The sequence below is a fragment of the Rhinichthys klamathensis genome, unplaced genomic scaffold (assembly GCF_029890125.1).
Source record: "Rhinichthys klamathensis goyatoka isolate OS25496 unplaced genomic scaffold, OSU_Roscu_1.1 h1tg000010l_1, whole genome shotgun sequence".
Lineage (NCBI taxonomy): Eukaryota > Metazoa > Chordata > Actinopteri > Cypriniformes > Leuciscidae > Rhinichthys > Rhinichthys klamathensis.
The window spans coordinates 1,388,947-1,414,026 of NW_026606563.1; the positions used below are offsets into that span (position 1 = coordinate 1,388,947).

The 25,080-nt window shown below is 38.1% G+C and overlaps 1 protein-coding gene across 3 annotated transcripts in view; it reads right to left on the bottom strand.

Moving 5' to 3' along the window:
* The window catches only part of zmp:0000000926 (ataxin-1), an 88,979-nt gene that overhangs the window by 5,378 nt on the left and 58,521 nt on the right, over positions 1-25,080 (bottom strand). Inside the window, exons 1-2 of one of the 3 annotated variants that reach the window (XM_056261433.1) lie at positions 5,365-5,806; positions 1,562-3,037 (exon numbers count right to left, since the gene is read on the bottom strand). In XM_056261433.1, coding sequence (XP_056117408.1) covers positions 1,562-2,893 — 1,332 coding nt within the window. In that variant the 5' untranslated portion in view covers positions 2,894-3,037; positions 5,365-5,806. Of the gene's footprint in view, positions 1-1,561; positions 3,038-5,350; positions 5,807-25,080 lie in introns of those variants that run through there. The other 2 variants (XM_056261427.1, XM_056261420.1) reach the window with 2 other exon arrangements.

Consider the following 25,080-nt stretch of genomic DNA (forward strand, 5'->3'; position numbering starts at 1 on the left):
TCATGAAATACTTTTTTTTCTGATCCTGAGCTAAATGTGACCAATGAGCAATGTCTTAGCAAAGGGAAGAACGAGCTGGGAAGAAGACAAACACAAGGTTTCTTATGAAATTCTTTGGTGTTATCAACATTATGTTTAAGGGATTATCATTAAGGAAGAAAAATCTAAATATATTCTCTTTAGCAATCCTATTGCTAGAGTTTATCCTCTTGCCACCCTTGAGACCTGTGAACAACGTTTGAAGTCCTAAATAAAGAGTTTCATACAGGTTTTTTTGGCTCTTAGTATGAACATGTTAGCCTTAAGGTTATCTATAAGATAGTGTGCTCCAAAACAATGACAAAATCATTATATTTAATATATTTCTTTATAAAGCACGATAATAACATAAAGCAATGTTTATTTTACTCTGATATATTTATTTTATTCTCATCTCACACATCATGGATCTTCACTCAAAAGGCTTTTTTTTTTGCAACGGGGCGTTTTTTCATATAATGTATTTCTATATAATACAAATGTGATACATTTCATCTTACAAGAAATGTGGACACAAAATGGATAAACAAAAAAATAAGTGTATACATCCATATTATATATTAAAGCACAGACTGTTTTTTTTTTTTGTTTAATCAATCTTTCTTTAATTAGCATCAAACAAACAATATAATTATTGTTCACAGTAATAAAAAGACTGCTTATAGATTGTTAAATAAGATTAAATAATGATTGCACAGTAGGTGGCGGTATGCACTAAGAATGTAAATCGGCATTAAACAAAAGAAGAAGAAAGAAGAGGTATGGCGTGCTTCTTTTTAGCATCTGTTTCCATGGTGACTCCATGGTGAATGTCTTTGTCTGGTCACCGCTAACTCTGAGTTTTATACTCCGGGCTGACCGAACTTACAGTACTCCAGTTTTTGGAAACTGCATACCATGAGTAAGCAAGGTTTGGGTTAATCACCTGAGAGTTCAGGGTATATGTGATGGTTAGCTAACCTTTTTTTCTGGAATACCACCCAGATTCTCATCACATTTTCTGCCCAATCAAATGCTCTCTAGAATCTGAAGTATCCCGCTCCCTACATTATTAAAGATGCAGAGGCTGTCTCGATATGTCCTGATCTGAACTCGTATTTCAGTGGAAATGACATCAACACATTTAATAGCTCGTAACTGTGTGCCTTTCAAGGGACTTCAGACATTAGGATTCTAAGTAACCTTTTCAGTTACCTGGAAGACATCAAGTATTGGAAGGCATGTTGCTACTTCAACATGCACAAAAAATGTAAAACATCTTGGTGTTATGTTTTTCATCCATCAACGAGTTTCAACGACGCAAACTAATTTTGTCGTAAAGGATCTGCAAAAAGTGGCCCATGCTTTAATTTAGTTTGTGCAATATAGTGATACTTTATCAGTTGTGCAAAGAGCTTCCAAGACAATTGTCATGTTTTACTTGTGCTTTTGTTTTAAGTTTTAATTTAGCTTTAGTTTTCAAAATTCCCTTCCTTATTATCATTTTGCACTTCTGTATACATGTTTGTTGTGCTAGACTCACCTGAGTGTTGCGGTCTGTGAGTAAGACCTGCAAGTGGTTGAAGCCATAAGTGGGTCCTGGCGAGATTAACAGAATAGTGCAGGTACTCAGGTGAAACTCAGGCAAGGTGTCAGCACTGCGTAAGAAATCCTCCGTCTTCAGCTCCTCCACCCTCTTCAGATGGCCACCGGCCAGCTCGATCAGGGAACCTTTGGCAAAATGAGGTAGGACTGCAGAAGGGGGCGGGTCAGGGCCAGTGAGCACAGCGACGGGAGGGCGGTAAGACCCTGCAGAGGGATCCCATTCTGTCTCAAACCCATGGCTGTTCTGTTGGCTTTGCAGGGAGTACTGGGAATTCCTCGGGGAACAGGACACAGAAGGACTAAGTTGTGGATATGCTTGAGGGTTCTGGTGAGCAGAAGGGCAAAGGGACCCCAGAGCATAGTAGATCTGAGCTCCAGCCTGAGAGGCACTAACACCAAAATGGTCCTGAGAAGTGATGGCCTTTCCTGTCTTTGTGTCTGACGAGGGGGGCATTGGAGCTTTGGGTGTTCCCCAGCGGTCCCTGTCCCATGAGGAATGTGCACTTGTGTTCTCTCGTGGCAGAAGGCCTCTTCCGAGGGTCTGTCTTGTTGTAATCTCCTGTCTTCTCCTGCCATTGGCATGTGGACCATCCAACCTGCTCACATTGTCGCTCCCACAGTCATCGCAAGAGGGCACTCTTCTGCTAGGCCTGCTGTCTGGGCTATCAACACCATTGGGCCGTCTGCCTTGGTACCTGAGTCTGCTGTCAGGGAGGGTGTCGTGGGGATAAGCCGTAGGCTGTGGAAAGAGATTGGGGGAGAAGAGAGACGAGCTGTAGTCTCGCCGACTGGGGCCGTAGGACCACATTTCCCTGGACTCGGCTGTGTAGACACTCTTGAACGTGGGCACAGAGATGAGTGGTTGCACACTAATGGGGGGGTTGTCACTGCTCAGCCAGCGAGAGTGTTGGGGAATGGTATGCTCCAGTCCTCCATCCATACCCCGTCCACACAATGTTTCTCTCCAGGATGCCGAAGATGACCCTCGCCGCTCTCCCACCTGGACCGGCAAGTACGAGTGATGCATGCCGGGGGTATAGGACACCTGCCAAGGCAACGACAGAGAATAAGGGGGCAGCATGGGGGGAGCGGGTGGTAGAAGATCCCCACTCTCTCTGTGACCCTCGGTGGAGTGATGCTGCCGTCGGCTTCGGAAAGGGGCAGGGGGTTTGAAGTCATCCTCCGGAGCTGGTTGATCTGATGAGCCCTGTCGGGACTCCCGCTTTTTTGGGGGGAGACACTCCTTGCTGCGGTCTGGGCTTGGATTCATGGGACAATCCCCCGGGCCTTCTGGGCCACACTAGGTTACATGGGCTGGGGAAAACAAGGGGCTAGGAGAGATCAATTTTCTCCTGCTGATCAGCATCACGCACACAACTTGTCACTCACGGCCACGTCCAGAAATCCCACTCACCTGAGAGGAGAAAGTGCAAGAAAAAAAAAACGTTACTGACCTCTTGCTTGGCCCTCAACAGTATATGCACACAACAAAAACATCAGTGCAGGCCCTAAATACAGTATTTTGAAGTATAAAATCTATATATCAACCACAGATTTAGTTAATCACATTTAAGATACATTTTAAAGTGTTGTTCATACACTTGCTGGGGCATTTATATATGATTATCTTCTATTCTGTAGAACTTCAATTTATTGCTCCCACTAAAACACCCACAAAACCGGACAACTGAGACCTAAATAAAACATCCATATGATTATCACTATATTGCTGTTGTGGTACCAACAAACAAACTAAACATATACTGATACACAAACACTCAAGAAACATTTTCTCACCCACACACATACAGATATGCCAAGAGACTACATGTCAGTTCTTAAATAGGTTGCCTCTGCTCATTAAACTGTGATGGGAATCACCAGACTTATTCCAGAATTGTTCAATAACTGCTACTGTAGTGATAGGAAAAGCTACCTCATGATTGAAGTTCACTTTGGGATATACGGCATTTGAAAAAACAACAAGAACACACACACACAAAACGAGGCTCCTTAAAGCCGTAAAATATGCTTGTTTCACTCACACCTTCCTGTGGGGCAGTGTCTCTAATGTCAATCCAACACTCCTTAGACACTTCTATTTTACTGCGATGCGCTGCCAGCACATCTGGTCTCTTTCTCAACGCCTCTGTCTACCACACTGTCTGCATGCACTGAACCCGATACCCTGCTGCTGTTTCCATGGAAACTGAGTCCATACATCTACAGTGACCAAAGAAGGCTAAGAGGACTATATAGGGATTCTCTCGGAAAATGTAGGCCGTCAAACTGTTCAGAACTCATCACATAAGATCAAGCTGCTAAAACAAGTTTAAGAAAAGTTTGTTTGTGCAGTCTGAGCTTTCACATTGGATGGAGACCATTTCTAATTATTGTCACAAGTTACTTTTTTTATATGAACTCTGAAGTTCTAGTGCAATTTGTCGAGAAAAAAATGACTTGAATAATAAATAGAGAGCTGAGTGTTCGTAAGTTTCTCATAAGACAAAATGTTGAGCTGTGCTTACAAATGCTTTATGTTTTTTATAGTGTTTACACATTGTTTATGCATCATCTGTCATATACTGTAGTATGTAAAGTAATTAAATTGCACATAATGTTTGTTATATCTCTGAATGCTGCACATATGAACACATTTTCATGATGAAGTAGAGAAATCCTGGATTAGACATAATCATGTTACTCCAGCAGACATTTAAATATTAAAATAGTAATAATAATAATAAAAGTTGAAAAGCATTTTTTGTGGTAATTTTTTAATTCAAAAGAGAACTGGAAAGCTTGGAAAATAGAAGAGATAGACATAGAACACAACATCAATTCTGTGAACTGATATTTCTGCGAGCTTGTACTTTATTATCTCTAGGTGGAGTGTTTAAAAATAAAATAAAAATATTACATAACACAGCTGTAACATGCCTGAAACATGCCATGATTATTACCCTAAACATTCAGTTTTTGAAAGTCGGGTACAAATACATTTTACACCTTGTATCCCTGCAAATCGTTTTTACAGACCTGCATGTTGTGTTAGATTAAATCTCTCTAACATGATGTTTTTGGATCATGTACAATGCTCTGCAAATTGATACATTTAGAAAGCTTTTTTTTAAATCACAGAGTAGAAAACAGGACAAGTACTGACAGAATCAAAATGACAAACATAAATATTCTTTAAGAGGAGCTTTCTTATAGCATTTAACTAATTACCTGCCAGATTAATACACTATCCTTACAGACAGCACTGCAAAGCCATTTTTGTCATTTATAAGACTGGATTTCATGGCGACTGACATTTATTACACTTCACTGTCACAAATAACATTGAGGCTTAACACTGTTTTTATTTTTGAAGTGTCATAGTATATTAATTTTCACTAGTTTAAGTCTCACTACTTTTTATGTTAACTCATGTTCCACTGTTCTAGTGCAATTTGTGCAGTACGAACTAGTGGAAAAACTGATAACCAGTCATCTTCGATGACTTACTAAAAACAACCTAAAAAGGGGGTTCTCCAGAGGAACCTAAAAAGAATGAATACTAAATAATTACAAAGTAAACTATGACCTTTATTAAAAAGCAAAAAAACGAAAAAACAGAATGTAAACCACAGATTACAGAAAAAACAAGTGATAAGCATGTCACGAGCACACATAAATGGTGTTAATGACTTAGATCGAGATCAAAATAAAAAGCACTGCTGACCTGATGCGACTGACCTTGATGGGGTGTGCGGAGCAGATATCCGTGTGACGCCACTTACTCCTGCAGTCCATCACACCTGCTTCTCTTCCACACACACACACACACACACACACACCACTAAGGCAACGGTGTGTACAAATCTACAGGCAAATTGTGGTGTCACAGCATGTCGAAAGGGCTGCAAGGCTGACTGTGAAAAAGTGTGAGAGTTTGTGCGTGTGTGTGTGTACACAAGGCTGAGGAAATGAGTAATATCGTGCAGTGTGAGGCATGTCTGCTGTGCAACAACACACAGGCAGACCAGTTGCTGCTGTCGCCCACTCGCCTTACTCACTGTGAAAGGGATAAACACACACACATGCAGTAACAGACGGGTAATTACACACACTCCTACTCATCCTATCGCTCTCAAACACACACTCTCAGCTCTGAGCATATGCATTTACATACGTGATAAGAATGTAGATAGATAGTGATATATAGCCTCGTGAGACCATCCTGATCTCGCGAGCTTTCAAGGTTTCACTCGCAGATCAGTCTGGATACTTTCCGTTAAAGAAAATTTGGGAGCAGTTCACCAAACGAACGTCCAATCAGCGTTGGCTTTGAGGCGGGTTGAGGTGTGACGCAACGAGAAGCGCGTCAGTTCAGTCTAAAGAACATGTCGGCTTCAGCGGATGAAACTAGCATCAGCGTGGCTATCGAGCAAGTTTTATCGGAATTACAGAGTATTTCTTCACTGAAAGAAGAGCAAAACACTGCTCTGGAGGCTTTTCTCAGAGGAAAAGATACGCTCTGTTAGTACGTCATATGCTTCGTTGATCTGATTGGTTGATTTGGCCCGTCTATCACCAACATAGGCCAATCAGCTAACCAGTATTTTCGCCCCTTACCAAAACTACTTCAACGGAAGGTTTCCAGATGGATATGCGGAGCAAATCCATCTGGCGGAGTCAGGTTAAGTGATATATGCTCTGGTTTCAAGCACATCATTGCACTGTAAACAATTACCAGGATTTTAAAAGACATTCTGACCATAAATAAATTACATTATATTGTGATATCACTAGCTGTTTCATAAAGTCACCATTGTGGTGATTAGTTCCTTTTGGCTGAGAAGTTGGATATATTTACTGTTAATTTCTTTATATGTGTGTTCTGACCATAGAACACATCTGGTTGCATTGCCTCCATACTACATAACTGAAGTTTAATAACCAAGTGTGAAAAATAACCAGGTAACTGAACTTTTCTAAGCAGGTGTGCCACAGAAACATACTATTTTTTGCATGTTTACATGAATTTCTGTCAAACAGTGAGAGACATTTGGTTGTGTTAGTTACTTGTTTTCTGTTTGTGTGGCATTATACTGGGTAAACTCACACACTGAAAACCTACTGAATTAAAATCCTGGATTGAATTGTATTGTGGAAGCTTCTGAGTGTTAATGAGAGATTTGCGTGATGGAAACACATCAGTGTTCACATGGTCTGAAGCCCTATAGAATTACACCACTGATGATACACTGATGGTGCTAAAGCGATGCCACCGAGGTGCTACTTCTTATAAATTTCTGCTTGGCATCATCACCTCAGATTTTCCTCAAACAGGCATGAGCCCATGCAGCAACAGGGAGTATGGCCAGATATGCAGTGTCTCATTCTCATTCAGGGAACATTCCCTTTAGTAGCAATTCAATGCTGTGTGAACAATTTAAGATTAAGGCGTATGAACTGTTACTAAACCTGTGTGGCAAGCAAACATCGACGACGCGCCAAACATGCCAAGCAAAAATATATATACACTGTATATATATACACTGTATACATATGAATTACTTCCATCCCACAGAAAGAACCTATGATGCCAGAATCAAAGCCTCATACAAATCTGACAAAAGTATTTGGAGAGGACCAGCCTCAAGCCAATGTCTTCCAAGCACACTTTACCCAATGCCAATGAAGAAGCCACATTACTTGTAGAATAAGAATAAATACCGAAGACAACCCAAATGCCTCATAGGCAAGCCGATGAGACATCCTCTGCTTGAAGACCGCATAACCTCTGTTTTGACCACCAAAGCATACAAAAAGCTTGTCTGACTACACACTTCTAATGGCGTACCTGCACAGAAAAAAAGTGCTGTGCGGTGGGCAGATGCAAATATAAAAAATATTATAGTAAATATAGTATAGTATTATAGTCAATATAAAAAGTAATTGCAGTGTTCAGGTCACCAAGCACTGTAAAACCCAACAAGTTAAGCTAACTTATTTCATTTGAGGAAACGGGTTACCTCAATTCATTTAAGTTTATAAAAAACAATAGTTATGAGTACTCTGAACTTATTTTATTCGAGTTCACTAAAACAATAATATTTCTTAAAACACAATTAAACTTTACACTGCATTTAATACTGTATATAGCTGAAACTTCACTTTATTGAGTAAAAACAGTGAAATGGCAAACTTTAAATGAACTCAGAGCACTTGCAGTTACTGCTAGCTCACAATATCACACACAAAGTCAAATCCAATGAGTTAAGCTACTCATTTCATTTGAGGAAACTGATTGCCTCAATTCATTTATGTTTTTTAAAAAACAATAGTTATGAGTACTCTGAAATTATTTCAGTTCACTAAAAGTGGATATTGCAGTCAAGAAATTAAGTGATTAATTAAGTGATTGTTGAGCATTAATGATGAACACCTGCTGTTAACATCACTGAAGGACAGAGAAACACAAGAACTACAACTGACTTCCAACCACAACATTAGATGAAATCAACTGAAGATAAAATATGTTTAAATCACTCAAGATCCACAAATGGCATTACCAGCTTCACTTATTACTAACCAGTTTGACTTTTATCATGTGTCTACAGAAGTTGTTATTGTGAATGAACAGAGGTTTAGATGAAGATGATTTATCGAGTTTCATTTAAAGACACCATGATAGTGGTCAGTGTTTGCTTTAGTTGGGCTCTTGACCCTTGACTTTACAACACCAGTTTTTCCTCTGGCTGCTGTAACTGAGATTTTATATAACACATTTGTTATGGCACAAAAGCCAAAAGAAATTTTGTTTTGATGATGATTTATGGAATGATGAATCATCATTTGGTGTCTTGATTCTCTGATCTTTTCTAGAGAATAATCTCTGATTAAACAGGTGATATATAACTTGTATTATTCTTCATAAAAGAGCTATGATTCTACTGTAAGGCCCATTGTTGTTACAATCAGATTTGAAAAACATCTATGGTATCATGCTGACTTACACAGACATCAAGAATCAGTATATGAATCTCAACAATGGTGACCATTAAAAAACGATTCATGCTGCAATGCATGCTGGGCGCCATGGATAAGGTTTGTATTATGGTAGTACCCAGCATGCATTGCAGTATGAATCGTTTGTAATGGTCACCATTGTTGAGATTCATATGCTGATTCTTGATATCTGTGGTAGTTTTAGTTATGAATTACATTTTCTGTAAAATCCTTCATACTATCTGATAGTCATAACATTGCTAGTTCTTATGATGTAGAATCTTAGTTTCAAATAAAACTAATAATATTTGCCCTTTTTTGTCAGAGACTAGACTCTGAATGAGATCAGTGAATCAAGTCATTAAGTGATGATTGTCATCATTAAACCTTGACCATCATCACCCGAACATACTTTTCCTTGGAATATTGTGCCATATCAAATGTTTCATAAACATTCAATTACAGCAGCCAAAGAAAAACTTGTACTCAAACGTCAAGGGTCAAGAGCCCAACTAAAGCAAACGCTGATCTCCATCATGGTGACCTTAAACCTTGTGTTTCTTGTGTTTCTCTTTCCTTCAGTGATTCTGCTTGTTAACAGCAGGTGTTCATCACTAATAATCAATCATCACTTAATAGATGATTAATTAACTTAACTATGCAATTATTATTAAATTATCATTCTGGGATCTAATATTCTATAACTCATTCAGTTTGAGTTCTGTTCCAGTCATTCAACCCACTTCAAGTTTCGGTATTATTTTAGTGCAGTGAACTCAATTTAATTGAGTAAATAGTACTGTTAGGTTTTACAGTGAATACGTTTTAAAGATTTCATGAAAAGAACATAAGATGAGTCAAATATGCAGTACTAAAGAGCTCAATACGAGAGGCATGGCTTAAGGCAACAAAGTTTTTAGAAGAGTGCCTTAACCAAGAGGTGGAAATAACGGATGGTAGGCAGAGACGTAGCGACAGGCCAGGCAAAGCAGGTTAATGCAATGCATTTTGGGAGATAATGATGAATTATGTAAAGTTTGAAATATTATTAATGTAAACATTAATAATAAAAAAATATTAATGTGGGCTGAAATGCAAGAGGTGGTACCGGGAATAATGCACACAACACTGGGGTCACCCCTTGTAAAGTATCGGTACTGTGTCTTGCTTCCACGAATCAGTACTTTGCAGTAGTTAATACTTCAATTAACCCTCTGGGGTCAACAATCACGCCGGCGTGATCTGCTCGCTTTTTTTCTTATCAGTGCAAAAGAGACTCAAAATACTCAGTTGATTTTGATCTTACATTTAAGTGTTATACATCATTAGATCCTGTTAAGTTTCGATTTTTTTTGTGGATACTCACAATAAAAACAAAGTGTTGTGCTTTTCACCAAATAAAGAAAAACAAACATGATGCGAGTTCTGCGTTCTCTCTGTCAGTGAAGTCCATTCTGAAACGCGTCCTAAGATTAACTGTAACTCCGCGATTACTTGTCACACAGGCACGAGAGATTTTTCTTTATGAAGCTTGAATTCTCTTCTTTTAAATGATGTAATTTATATAAAAAACAAATATTCTCAGTTTATGCAATCTGTATGAAAAGAGAGTGCTGTCAGTATTTTTTTCCCCAGCTCATTACACTTCATTACGCGTTAATCTGACACGCCCACGGAGGACGCGCGCTATTCAAACGCAAATGTAGAGGCAAGCCATGACAATGCCCACATCAGCCGTTCCACCGCGGCGGTAAAATGTGTGGTGTATTTGCTGCGTTTTACCGCTAAGAGGCGCTACAATCATAGACTCTGAAAAGTGTTCGTTTATTCCGGTTTATTCTCTCTAATGCGTAATCTGCTGCCGCACCGCGGCTGATTCAGAGCAATTGAAAGCTGGTAGCAGATGAATTCAACAAGTGAAACGTAGTTAAAATAATTCATAATCACTATCCATATCCAATTTATTTTTTTTACAGAACTGCTTTTGAAATTACGATTGGTAGCCTATTATTATACAGATGCAAAGTCGTTCTGTTGGATACTATTTTGTTCCTTAGTGTAAAATGGAAATGCATGATAATTGTATTTTATAAATATCAGCAAAAAAAAAAAAAACTGTATGGTGTAACAGAGTTTTAGAGCTAGACAAATCTCTCTGCAATAATAAATATAAAATTTACAGCAGACCATGATTGTGCGGGATTTGAACCCTTGTCATCTTGGTGATGAACCGTAAGTTCTACGCTCGGCTATGCATTTTCTCACTGAGAAATACCCAAACGTCTGTTTCTGACATGAGCGAGAAAACGTTTTGTCTTTAGCCTGTGAGAGTGTAGGCCTACTTTAGCCTTTTAAAGTTTTAAAAGATTGTATCTTATCTGTATGACCAACAATTTGTTGTAGGCTTATTTGGAAATTACCATAACTTGTAGTATTTCATCCTTAGGCTACTGTTAATAGACATTAGCCCCACTTACGTTTTGCTAAATGTCCCTTTGCGCCACCTGGCGGTCATTTCGCGAACGACTTTGCAATGCGACTGGTTTATTTTTACCGCGGTGGATGGCTAAAAGGTGTGACTATAAATGTGCTTTTGGCTTTCATTTAAATTTTGATTGTTTGTATATATATATATATATATATGTGTGTGTGTGTGTGTGTGTGTGTGTGTATAAACATTTATTTATTTATATACACTACCGTTCAAAAGTTTGGGGTCGGTACGATTTTAAATACTTTTAAAAGAATTCTCTTCTGCTAACCATGGCTGCGCTTATTTGATTAAAAATACAACAAAAATCAGTTATAGTATTAAATATTATCTCCAGTGTAAATCAGCTGTTTTCTGTGTGAATATATAGTAAAGTGTAATTTATTCCTGTGATCAAAGCTGAATTTTCAGCATCACCAGTGTCAGGGTCTTCAGTGTCAAATGATCCTTCACAAATCAGTATAATATGAGGATTTGATGCTCAAGAAACATTTATTATTATTATCAATGTTGAAACAGTTGTTGGTCTGTCAGTTGTACAGTTTTTTTGTTTGTTTTAGGATTCTTTGATGAATAGGAAGTTCAAAAGACTTTTGTAACATTATAAATGTCTTTACTGTCACTTTCGATCAAATTAATTATTCCTTGATAAATAAAAGTATTGATTTCTTTCCTCCAAAAAATAAAAATAAAATTCTCACTGACCCCAAACTTTTGAACGGTATTGTATATATATTGTCTTTGCATTCTTTCTTGTGTGACACCACTGAATGAAAGGCTCATTAGTATGCAGACTGCTCAGGTGAGAACTGCCTAATTATTCATGAGGGGGTTGGGCCGTTCCGCCCATCCGCATATTGCCTTTGCAAACAAAAAAATGTTTTTCACAATTTAAAACAATCTATTGTTTTATGTGAATGATTAGGCAGAATGATTTTCAGATCAATTTGAAGCAAAAACTCTAGGCGATAACATCCACTAGTCAAAAGTCTTGTGGACAAATATTTAGTATGTTATTTGTGGCCTTATATTATAAACTTTATTTTTTAGTTTTTTCAATAACCACGCATAAACAATATTCTCTCAAAAATACAAACATGTACATACATGTTGCTCACATATTATGGTAGCCCTGTGTGTGCTATATAGAGTGTAATTTCACCTGTGCCATTAATATGTTTATAAGCAACTGAAAAAAGCACAAATGTCAGAGCATGCCAAAACATCTCAAGGACCCCGAAAACACCTCAGACCCCAGAGGGTTAATATTAGTTAACATGAAATAACAACGACAATACTTTTACTGAATTTGTTAATGATGAATAATGTTTTTTTCAACAAAAACAAGTGCATTTCTATATTAAAAATTCACATTAGTTTGTTGAGGATGCCTAATGGACTAAGGACAAACAACAGTATTTTAAGGAATAAATATCTCTTAGAGTGCCATCGACGCTGCCGAGTGATGGCATGGAACCTTCTCATGGGGGACCCAGTCTTTCATTCAACGCTCCGGTCAAAGATCAAATTTGATAGCTGCATCGCAGAGCAGCCTATTGTCCTTTGCAGAGGAAGACGAGGCTGAGCTTCCCCCTTCGGCTGTGGTCGCTCATGCTGAGTTGGATCCAGAGTTGGTCATTGGACTCGAGGTGAAACCTCCACCTTGTCCTGAGCGCTCGCTGTTGGATGATTGGTTCCTGGGTGCGGCGCGCGGTTCACAGTGCCGCTTGGATTAATGCATATAAGTTCGCTACTGCTCTGACTACACAGCCGAGTCCCGAGATGGGCATGGTGCCACGGCACACTCCGTTTGATAATCACACAGATCTGTCTGTCACTGAACTTTCAGCCCTTGGTCAGACCTTGCCTTGCCTGGAGTGCCCTTAGAACAAGTGTCCAGGCACAAGTGTTGTGACAACGGATCCCCCCAGAACGGGTTGGGACAATGTATGTAATAGGCACGCAGCTTCAGGATCCTGGATGGGACCACGACTGCGGTGGCATATCGATTGCCCAGAATAGATGGCCTATAGTAGTGCTGCTCACTCTGTTCACTCTGTGCCGGTTTCGACTGTTGCTTCTGGGCAAGCATGTGTTGGTCCAGACAGACAACACTGCGACGGTTGCGTATATCAACCACCAAGGTGGTGTATGTCTCAACTTGCCCGGCACACAGCAAAATCCCCAGAGTTTAACCCTTTAGCTGTCACCCCCCTTTTTGAGCGTTGACGTGAAAATGCACTACCCAAACTTAAACGGTTGTAATTCATGAAGCCTTTGTACTAAAGACTTACGGTTGGTCTCTTTTAAAAGAAGACTCTTGGCAGATTATTGCTGAAGTGGAATAAATTAATAGAATTAAATTATTTAAAAGTTATTGAAGTTTAAGTTTATTGTTATGAAAATATAATAAAATATATATTTTTCTTTTATTAAAAATATATATAAATTAATATAGGTTTCAGCCTAAAAATGACAGAAAGTCAAAGCCATATATCTAACCAAGTTGTGTTCCAAATTTGAAGTTAATATCACAAACATTGAAGTTCCCATGAGATTTTGTTTAGGCGTAATACCAAAAATACCCACCGGGTGCCATTGCATTCCATTGAATTTAATTGTATGCATTCTGCCTTAACAAATTAATAAATTTCTATCCAAATATCACTTCTGTCACTAAATATGGAACCTTGAGACTCAGACCTTTCTGACAATATGTGTTTTGTCAAGATTAGAACATTTTTGATAATAAATTATGAAAGATGATGCCCAAAAGGGGAGGGGCCTAATAAAAAAATACCGTTTCTATGGTAACGCAACGTCCAATTTCAAAACGGTTTTCACAGGATGAATTCTGAGTTCATAAGCTTTCAAATGATACCTAATTTATGATAACTACTAAAATATGTGATATAATAATAATAACAAATTATATATATATATATATATATATATATATATATATATATATATATATATATATACACTCACCGGCCACTTTATTAGGTACACCTGTCCAACTGCTCGTTAACACTTAATTTCTAAGCAGCCAATCACATGGCGGCAACTCAGTGCATTTAGGCATGTAGACATGGTCAAGACAATCTCCTGCAGTTCAAACCGAGCATCAGTATGGGGAAGAAAGTTGATTTGAGTGACTTTGAACGTGGCATGATTGTTGGTGCCAGAAGGGCTGGTCTGAGTATTTCAGAAACTGCTAATCTACTGGGATTTTCACGCACAACCATCTCTAGGGTTTACAGAGAATGGTCCGAAAAAGAAAAAACATCCAGTGAGCGGCAGTTCTGTGGGCGGAAATGCCTTGTTGATGCCAGAGGTCAGAGGAGAATGGCCAGACTGGTTCGAGCTGATAGAAGGGCAACAGTGACTGAAATAAGCACTCGTTACAACCGAGGTATGCAGCAAAGCATTTGTGAAGCCACAACACGCACAACCTTGAGGCGGATGGGCTACAACAGCAGAAGACTCCACCGGGTACCACTCATCTCCACTACAAATAGGAAAAAGAGGCTACAATTTGCAAGAGCTCACCAAAATTGAACAGTTGAAGACTGGAAAAATGTTGCCTGGTCTGATGAGTCTTGATTTCTGTTGAGACATTCAGATGTTAGAGTCAGAATTTGGCGTAAACAGAATGAGAACATGGAACCATCATGCCTTGTTACCACTGTGCAGGCTGGTGGTGGTGGTGTAATGGTGTGGGGGATGTTTTCCTGGCACACTTTAGGCCCCTTAGTGCCAATTGGGCATCGTTTAAATGCCACGGCCTACCTGGGCATTGTTTCTGACCATGTCCATCCCTTTATGGCCACCATGTACCCATCCTCTGATGGCTACTTCCACCATGTCACAAAGCTCTAATCATTTCAAATTGGTTTCTTGAACATGACAATGAGTTCACTGTACTAAAATGGCCTCCACAGTCACCAGATCTCAACCCAATAGAGCATCTTTGGGATGTGGTGGAACGGTAGATTCGCATCATGGATGTGCAGCCGACAAATCTGCGGCAACTGTGTGATGCCATCATGTCAATATGGACCAAACTCCCTGAGGAATGCTTCCAGCACCTTGTTGAATCTATGCCACGAAGAATTGAGGCAGTTCTGAAGGCAAAAGGGGGTCCAACCCGTTACTAGCATGGGGTACCTAATAAAGTGGCCGGTGAGTGTATATATATATGTTATACTTTTTAGAGGACTTTTTACTTTTTAAATAAAATTTTATCTTTTTTTATTGACAAATACTAGATTAAGTTTTATTATGAACTTTTAGCATTAAAAACCAAAGTTTCAATTATTAAAAGTGTGTGCGTCAACTTTTTATGACAAAGGTCAGAAACTCCTGTAATGACGTCGATTTTTTGAGGCGCACTCTTGTCATAAATTCATATATTACTGTTCATACATAATTTGTAAGAAAAAAACAGCGCTAAAAAATCTATTAAGGAGTCTTAGACCTTTCCAACGATATATAGTTTGTCATGACTAGATTAGGATTTAATAGTAATATAGTGAAGTAAATTTAGGTTGCCCGTATACGGGCAGTTGACTCTGCTCAGATAACATTTAGTCCCTCTCTAAAGAGTGTTAAAGTGAATCAGAATTAAAGTTAATGAGGTAATTAAGTGATTAATTAAGTGATGATTGCGTATTAGTGATGAACACCTGCTGTTAACAAGCAGAATCACTGAAGGAAAGAGAAACACAAGAACTGCAACTGACTTCAAGCCACAGTCTTAGATGAAATCAACTGGAGATAAAATATGTTAAATCTCTCATGGAGAATTTTTTTTCACAGGAAAAAAACGTTTAAATATGTCATTTTGGTGATCAAAGATGCATTTTAAGGGATGCACTTATTGACTACAAGGGGGCTTTAAAGTGTCATGAAACCCCCGTTTTAGCCTGGTCGTTCACAACTCCGAGTTGGAAAAAGTCTAAAAAATGGGTGTGTAAAGCTTTGGAAAAGTGGGAGTGTAGAGGGTGGGAAGAGGGGAGAAAACAACCAATAAAACACAGACCTGCAACACACTTATTATACAGACACATGAATATCAAAATATGACCTCTGAGAGAAAACAAAACAAAGCTGAGGGTTAAAAATCTGGGGGTCAAACATTTTAAAGGTCTAATAATAATATTTTCATTACATTTACGAGCACAACAGTCTCTGAACAAATGATGCGTCAGTTTAAATGAAAGAATAAAGGCATAGTTACTTTTTTGTCCATTGTTCTTTGAATTGGCAGTCTACATCATTGTTTTCTGTGTATCAGAATAATCCATCGTCTCATCGCATTCATGATCAGACGTACGGCTGCATCAGTGTCTTTATTTGCACATACATTTCATTTGATGAAAACATGTGCGCACACACGGTGCAGCTTCATGTTTAGAGTAGTAGAGTATATGAAATATGTTCATAAAAACTTGAAACGCGCTTGCTCCGGTCCGTATATGAACGATATGATCCTCTTTGCGAGTGTTGTTGAAATCATTGTGGTGTTCCGTGCAGAAACTGCTCTCATGATGTTTTTTTTTTTCATTTTCAGCTGTAATGTGATATCATGCGTAATACAGCACAGTGATTGGAACGAGCTCTTTCTCATGAATAAATGCAGAGATTATCTCGAGGGTCAGCTGACATAGAATCGTTGCAGCAAGTCACACACTCCGCTTTTAAAACCGGAATAACGAAAACGCAAAAATAACCAATTTCCACTTATTGATAACATTTATGAGTGCTTTTAGTGTTTTTAGTGATGTGCAACCTGTACATATCTGTTCACATCTCAAAAAATGTGTTTTGTGGTTTCATGATCCTTTAAATAGGACGGTCTAGCCTATAGAAGAGCTGCTGCTGCTGATTTGTTACAAACTGCTCTGAGACAAGGAGGTTGAGAACCAAATGCAGCTTTTAATAATGGGGCAATCCAGACACATAATCCAATGTACAGGCAACAGGTCAAAACACAGGTAGGCAGTAAAAACAAACAAAACACACAAGGTTGGGAACAAGGCAAACGGGTAATCCAAAGGTAGGCAGAGTGTCCAAGACCCGAAATACATGGAACCAGAGAAATGCAGCACAACAGCATACAAACTTCACAGTGAGTGATAGGGTGAACGAGGCTTTCATAGGCAGAGCTAATGAGGCTAATGATTGTATGTAATCATGGCTGATAAATCCGGGCAAAGGATTATGGGGAATGGAGTCTGTGAAGGTGTGGCAATAGTCCTGGTTGGACTACTCTCACTGGTGATTGTTACATGATTGAAAGTAATGTTTGTATTAGACTTTATTGAAAATTGTGATAAACTGTCTGAAAACAAAACAGGGATCACAATCTGCCTAAATATGTTCACCATGGTCCATTTCTGTATATGATAAAAAAACTATATATAATCAAATCTAAAAGGTAAAAGTCATTTGAACTGCTTTAAAGTTTATATATATATATATATATATATTATTATTTTTTTGTGTGGCATTAGTTGAGTAAGTTGAGATCCAATACTTATGCTTTATATTGTAAATCGCTAATTTCTCAAAAAAAAAGTCCTGTCGTCACTGGTGCGCAATGAATTCTGGGGTTGGCAAGGATGCGAAGGATCCATCTTCACTTCACAAGAAACGAGGAAGTATTTGTAGGCCACATTTGAAGGAGCCTTCGAATTGAGACAGCCTTCGTCACACAGCGGTGACGCAATAGGCCTTTGAATGTGGTCTTCAAAGGATGAATGCGGTCTTCAAAGGATGAAGCCTCTGAATTGTGACACAGCATTCGATTATAGGTATATAGGTCTTGGAACCTCATCAACTGGAAAAGTGCGGTGAGTGCATTGATTGGAGTAACCCTGATGACCTTGATTAGCTGATTCAGGTGTGTTTGATTAGTGTTGGAGTTAAATCCTCCAGAAGCTAGGTTGGTTACCCTCGGGGCTAAAGAGATAATTCACCCAAAAATGAAAATTACCCCATGATTATATAGTATATGACAATCTGAGTTAAATTTCAAAATGTCCTGGCTCTTCTAAGCTTTATAATGGCAGTGAATGGTTGTTTCTGTTTTAACCCTTAGGGGACCAGGGTGTTTTTGGGGCCCTTGGGATGTTTTGACAAGCACTAACATTTGTGCTTTTTTCAGTTATTTATAAACATGTTAATGGCAAAGGTGTAAATTCACTCTATATAGCGCATACGGGGCTACCATAATATATGAGCAACATGTATGTACATGTTTGTATTTTTAAGAGAATAATGTTTATGCGTGGTTATTGAAAAAAATAAAAATGAAAGTTGCTGAAATGAGACCACAAAACACATACTAAATATGTGTCCACAAGACTTTTGACTAATGGATGTTGTCGCTTCGAGTTCTGGCTTCAAAATGATGTGAAAACCATCCTGCCTTATTGTTCACATAAAGCAAAACATGAATTCATACTTTGTATGACAGTTTTTTGGTCAGAAGAGGTTTATGCGAGGGGGTGGTAATGGCCTATCAATATTAATGAGATTCAGACCAGGGGTGTGACAGACACTCTCCCAATGGCTAATGGCCCATCAAGTGAGGCAGCCTGAACAAAGAATGAGAGGAGATTCAAAGGTTTTTCAATCTGTTTTATTGTAATTCCTCTATATGGAGAAACTAAATGTTCTAAATTTGCTCTAAGCAAATCAAATGTGAGTAAAATAAATAAATAATCAGTCGGCTATAAACAAAGCAATTGTGAAGTCATACAGGCTCATATTGTATTAACACTAAGTATAAACAAAATTGAACTAACATCTGTAAAATTGTAGGTAAATATGTACTTTCTTTCTGATTTCTGACTGTGTTGCTAAGCGCACTCCGAGTTGCAGGCGGAGGTAGTGATGAAACTACATTCCTTTTTTTTTTTTAAAGTTGAGGAATATTATTACATAAATATAACCATAGCAGCATTAGTCTATAATGAATAACTGATGTAAATAATTTTAGGCGAGTGCAATAAATATGCGTGTCAATGGGCCATTGCCGGAGAGGCACACCGCAAACAAAACACATTTGCGCAAGTCATTAACTGGGAGCATTAATTTGCGAGCATGCATCGTCAATGATAATAATGAGGCAGCATTTAAACTAGTCAAAATATAATCTAAACATCTAGTAGGCCTATTTTCTAAAATAACTTCTACATTCTAGCTTTCATACACAATGTTCTAAACATATCATTTACACATACAAATATCCTAACTGGGGTTTACAGTGCGTAGCATGCACAAAAAAAAAAAAAAAAAAAAAAAACATTTTTCTCTTTAACACGAGATATTAAATTCATGGTATAGATATGCACTTTCATTAGATCGTGTTGAATATATCAAATGTCAATACTCTGGATGGCAAGTGGAAAATAGTCCACCCAATATGTAAGCTACATGTTTATATGAATAGCTTGTCAACTAATGGAAGTAAGACTGCTTGTCAACTAATGGAAGTAAGACTAAATACTTACTCATACGAAATTCTATCCACGGCTCGATCAAACGGTCGTCATCAGAGTCGCGCTCTTCTTCTGATGAAAATGTGGATTCTTCGTCGCTAGTATCCAGGACGAGCTGAAGAGCTTCTACACCGGTGTATCGTGCCATCTTCCTAACGCGCAGGTGAACTGAATGATGAAACTTGAAGCCTTTAATGCATTTGCTTGGGGGTGTTTACCTGTTTTCCATAGATGGCTTAACACATTATCTTGTGAATAGCGCGCTCCGGGAGTAGGCGTGAACGAATTAAAGTGAATGAGCTCGTAATGAGCTCGACTGGAATCGCTCTATTTTCATACAGATTACAGAAGCTGAGAATATTTGTTTTTAATATAAATGATTTCATTTAAAAGATGCGATCTCTAGCTTTATGCCCGTGGGTATGTTTGCCTGTTTGACTGAATTTTCGTGGAGTTACAGATCATTTCCGAACGCGTTTCAAATTGGAGTTCGCTGACAGAGAGAGTGAAGAACTCGCATCATGTTCATTTTTCATTATTTGGCAAAAAGCAAAACACTTTATTTTTATTGTGAGTATACAGAAAAAAAATAGAAACTGAACAGGATCGATTGATGTATAACACGAACATGAAAGATCAAAATTAACAGAGCAGTTTGAGTTTATTTTGCATTGCTAAAAAAAAAAAACGAGCACCGGCAGACGACTGTACGCATCGATTTATGGTGGAAGAGTGACCATTGACCTGACGCATGACGTAATGGCAAACACGGAAGCGCAGAGAATATAGCAAAACAAAACACCAGTCACGAATTAGAAGTCTAAAACTATAATATTTTAAAGAGAAATGTGGGAGGAGCTTGAGTTTGTTGCCCAGCCCTATTTGTTTGAACCGCGAGATGTGTCTAAACTTACGATACTCCTACATCCTACGTCATACATGCGTCACGAGTTACTCTTTTGGTGTAAGTCGACTTACGTAGTATGTGTACTGCCGTTTGCTGGAAGCTAGTTATTTTAGTCGATAACGTTTTAAATATGGATATTTTTCTTACACACCACATCGCTTCGCGTCAGAAGGCCTTTATTAACCTCCCAGGGCCGTGTGAGGCACTTTTATCATGAATAGATGCACTCTTATCATGGATGGATGAACTTTTTTGGACTTCAAAACAGAAACAACCAAGCACTGCCATTATAAAGCTCGGAAGAGCCAGGACATTTTTCGTCCTGGCTCAGATTGTGTTCGTCAGATAGAAGAATGTCATATACACCTAGGATGAGTTGAGGGTGAGTAAATCATGGGCCAATTTTCATTTTTGGGTGAACTATCCCTTTAAGGACTTTGAAAATCAGATACTAGAAAAGTTTAATGTTTGAAAATGGTACAATTTTGAAAATTATTAATGTTGTAATTAATTTAAATAAATTATTACATTTATTATTACAACAGGAATATAGTTATATTTTTTAATATTTAATGATAATAAAAATCATTATCATAATAGTTATATATAGTTAGTCATATATAATCACATATAATCACAATAAAAAGTGATTTTTTGTGACAAATTGAATGAATGAATGAGGCATTATATACAGCGCTTTCATGTGTACTACTGTACACCCAAAGTGCTTTACGATCAAATCAGGGAATCTCTCCTCAACCACCATCAGTGTGCAGCATCCACAGCAGCGCCAGTGCGCTCACCACACACCAGCTACAGGTCAAGTCAAGTCAAGTCAAATATATGGTAACACTTTACTTGAAGGGGTGTGCATAAGTCTAACATGACACCTTCATAATCATGACATGACACATGTTATGAATATGAAGGAAGTTTTATGCATGTTTGTGACAACTGTCATTAAGTGTCATTCGCTCAATTATGACATTTTTAATGCAAATATGACATTGTTTGAGATCTCTTTGTTATGACACCTTGACATAAACCAATACATCATAACCTGTCAGTGTCTTTGTCATGACAACTTGACATTACTAAGACAACACAACCTGTCATAAACATGACATAGCAGATTAATTATCAAACTTAAGAAACCACTTAGCTTTATTGGTTAACATTACATTAAACTGTCAGGTGGTTGGTTTTGACATTGGCTGTCATGAAGCCATTATAACTGTTTAATGACAAATTCAATTTGTACCACTGTAGTTGAGGTCACGAAAAATATTCATGACACAGTTATAATGGCCTTATGACAGCCAATGTCAAAATCAACCACATGACAGTTTAACTTAATTTAATGTCAAGTTGTCATGACAAAGACACTGACAGGTTATGATGTTATGGTTTATGTCAAGGTCTCATAACAAAGACATCTTAAACAATGTCATATTTGCATTCAAAATGTCATTATTGAGCGAAAGACACTTAATGACAGTTGTCATAAACATGCATAAACCCTACTTCATATTCATGACATATGTCATGTCATGGTTATGAAGGTGTCATGTCAGTCTTATGTACACCCCTTCAAGTAAAGTATTACCAAATATATTTATATAGCGCTTTTCACAATACAGATTGTATCAAAGCTGCTTCACAGTATCAATCAAAACAACTTAACAGTGTTTGTTTATTACTGGAAAAGACATCCAAGTTTGGTAGAGCTGATCAGTGGTATGATGGGTCATTTAATTTGAATATCCCCAACTGAGCAAGCCAAAGGCAACAGTGGCAAGGAACCGAAAAACTCCATCAAGTGACCCGATGGTGTCCTAACACTCCAACAGATGACCCAATGGAGAAAAAAAAAACCTTGGGAGAACCCAGGCTCAGTCGGGGCCAGTTCTCCTCTGGCGTTTATGAAGTAGAGGCCGAATTTACAGTAACTGTAAGATTAAAAATTGATATGAATGCCTGGCTAAATAGATGCGTCTTTAGTCTAGTTTTAAACTGGGAGAGCGAGTCTGAGCAACGAACAATATCAGGAAGGCTATTCCAGAGCTTCGGAGCTAAATGTGAAAATGCTCTCCCTCCTTTGGTGGATCTGGATATCCTAGGAATGACCAGAAGCCTTGAATTTAGTGATCTTAAAGAGCGCGGTGGATTATAGGGCGATAGAAGATCCGTTAAATAGACTGGAGCTAAACCATTCAGAGCTTTATAAGTCAAAAGCAAGACCTTGTAATTAATACGAAACTTTATAGGTAACCAATGAAGTGATGATAGAATCGGTGTTATATGATCATACTTTCTTGATCTAGTAAGAACTCTAGCGGCTGCATTTTGGACTAACTGTAGCTTGTTTATTGAAGATGCAGGACAACCAGCTAATAAAGCATTACAGTAATCTAGTCTCGAGGTCATGAATGCATGAACTAACTTTTCTGCATCAGGGACTGATAGCATATTACGTAGCTTAGCAAAGTTTCTAAGGTGGAAAATGGCTGTTTTTGTAACATATGAAATATGCTTTTCAAAAGACAGGTTGCAGTCTAATAACAACCAGGTCTTTTACTGTAGCGGATAAAGTAACAGGGCATCCTAATATGTTAAAGTCGTGCTGTGAAAGGTTTTGTGGACGGTTTTTAGAACCGATAAGTATTACCTCTGTCTTGTCTGGATTTAATAAAAGAAAATTACGCGTCATCCAATCTTTTATATCTTTAACACAATCTGTCAATTTGGATAATTTAGCGTATTCATCTGGCCGTGATGAAATATATATTTGAACAATGGAAACTAATTCCATGTTTCCTTAGAATATTACCAAGTGGCAGCATATATATTGAGAATAATAAAGGGCCTAACACCGATCCCTGCGGCACTCCATAGTTTGCAGAAGTTATGATCGATTTTTCTCCATTTAAGTAGACGAAATGGTAGCGGTCAGATAAGTATGACCTGAACCAGCTTAATGCTTGTCCTTGAACACCAGTGTAATTTTGTAGTCGATCTAAGAGTATTGTGTGATCTATAGTATCGAACGCAGCACTAAGATCAAGTAAAACTAGTACTGAGATACAGCCTTGGTCCGAAGCTAAAAGTAAATCATTTGTGATTCTAACAAGCGCAGTTTCAGTGCTATGATGTGGCCTGAATCCAGACTGAAACTTTTCATAGATGTCGTTTTCTTGCAAGAAAGAGCCGAGTTGAGCGGACACAACTTTTTCTAATATTTTTGACATGAATGGAAGATTTGAGATGGGTCTGTAATTTGCAAGGTTATTTGGATCAAATTGTGGTTTCTTAATAAGAGGTTTTATAACTGCCAGCTTGAACGTTCTTGGAACATGACCTAAAAATAAAGATGAGTTAATAATATTGAGAAGAGGCTCTTCCACTATAGGTAACACTTCTTTCAATAGTTTAGTTGGTATAGGATCTAATAAACATGTTGTTGTTTTAGATGAAGTGATAAGTTTATTTAACTCTTTTTGTTCTATGGTTGTAAAGCATTGTAATTGTTCTTGCGGGGTGATAATTGCGGCTGAATTATAAGGCGCGAGCAAAGATTGAGCGTTTACGATTGTGATTCTGATGCTTTCAATTTTCTCGGTGAAGAAGTTCATGAAATCATTACTACTAAACTGTAACAAGGTATTTTGTTCAGACGACGTCTGTTTATTTGTTAGTCTAGCCACGGTATTAAATAAAAACCTTGGATTATTTCGGTTGTTTTCTATTAGTTTGCTGAGGTGCTCAGCCCTGGCTGTTTTAAGGGCCTTTTTATAACTGTCTTTCCACGCGATTCTAAAGACCTCTAAATTAGTTTTTTTCCATTTACGCTCTAAATTACGGGTTTCTCTCTTTAAAACATACTTAGTATTATTGTACCATGGTGCTATACTTTTTTCTCTAACCTTTTTTAATCTAATGGGTGCAACAATATCCAATGTTCTAGAGAGAATGGAGCTCATAGTGCTAGTTAATTCGTCTAGTTCATCTGTTTGGGTTCAGGCAGCAGCTGAGTCAGATCAGATAAGCTATTTGAGAAATGATCTATGGTGGATGGAAGAATTGTTCTACCTGGTCGATAACGTGGCGCAGCATGACATATTACAGAAATGCGTAATATGCAAGTTACCATGTAATGGTCCGTGACATCATCACTTTGTGGAATGATATCTATATCGGTTGGATCGGTTCCATATGATATAATTAAATCGAGTGTATGATTAAGACGATGAGTTGGTCCGGTGACGTTTTGCTTGACCCCGAAGGAGTTTAATAAATCTCTGAACGCAGCCCCTAACGCATCATTTGAATTATCTACATGTATGTTAAAATCTCCAACAATTAATGCTTTATCGACGTTGACCAATAGATACAGGTGGAGAGGAGAGAGAGTGATAGAGCCAATTCAGTGGATGGGGATTATTAGGAGGCCATGATTGGCAAGGGCCAATGGGTGGAATGTGGCCAGGACACCGGGGTTACACCCCTACTCTTTACCAGAAGTGCCATGGGATTTTTAATGACCACAGAGA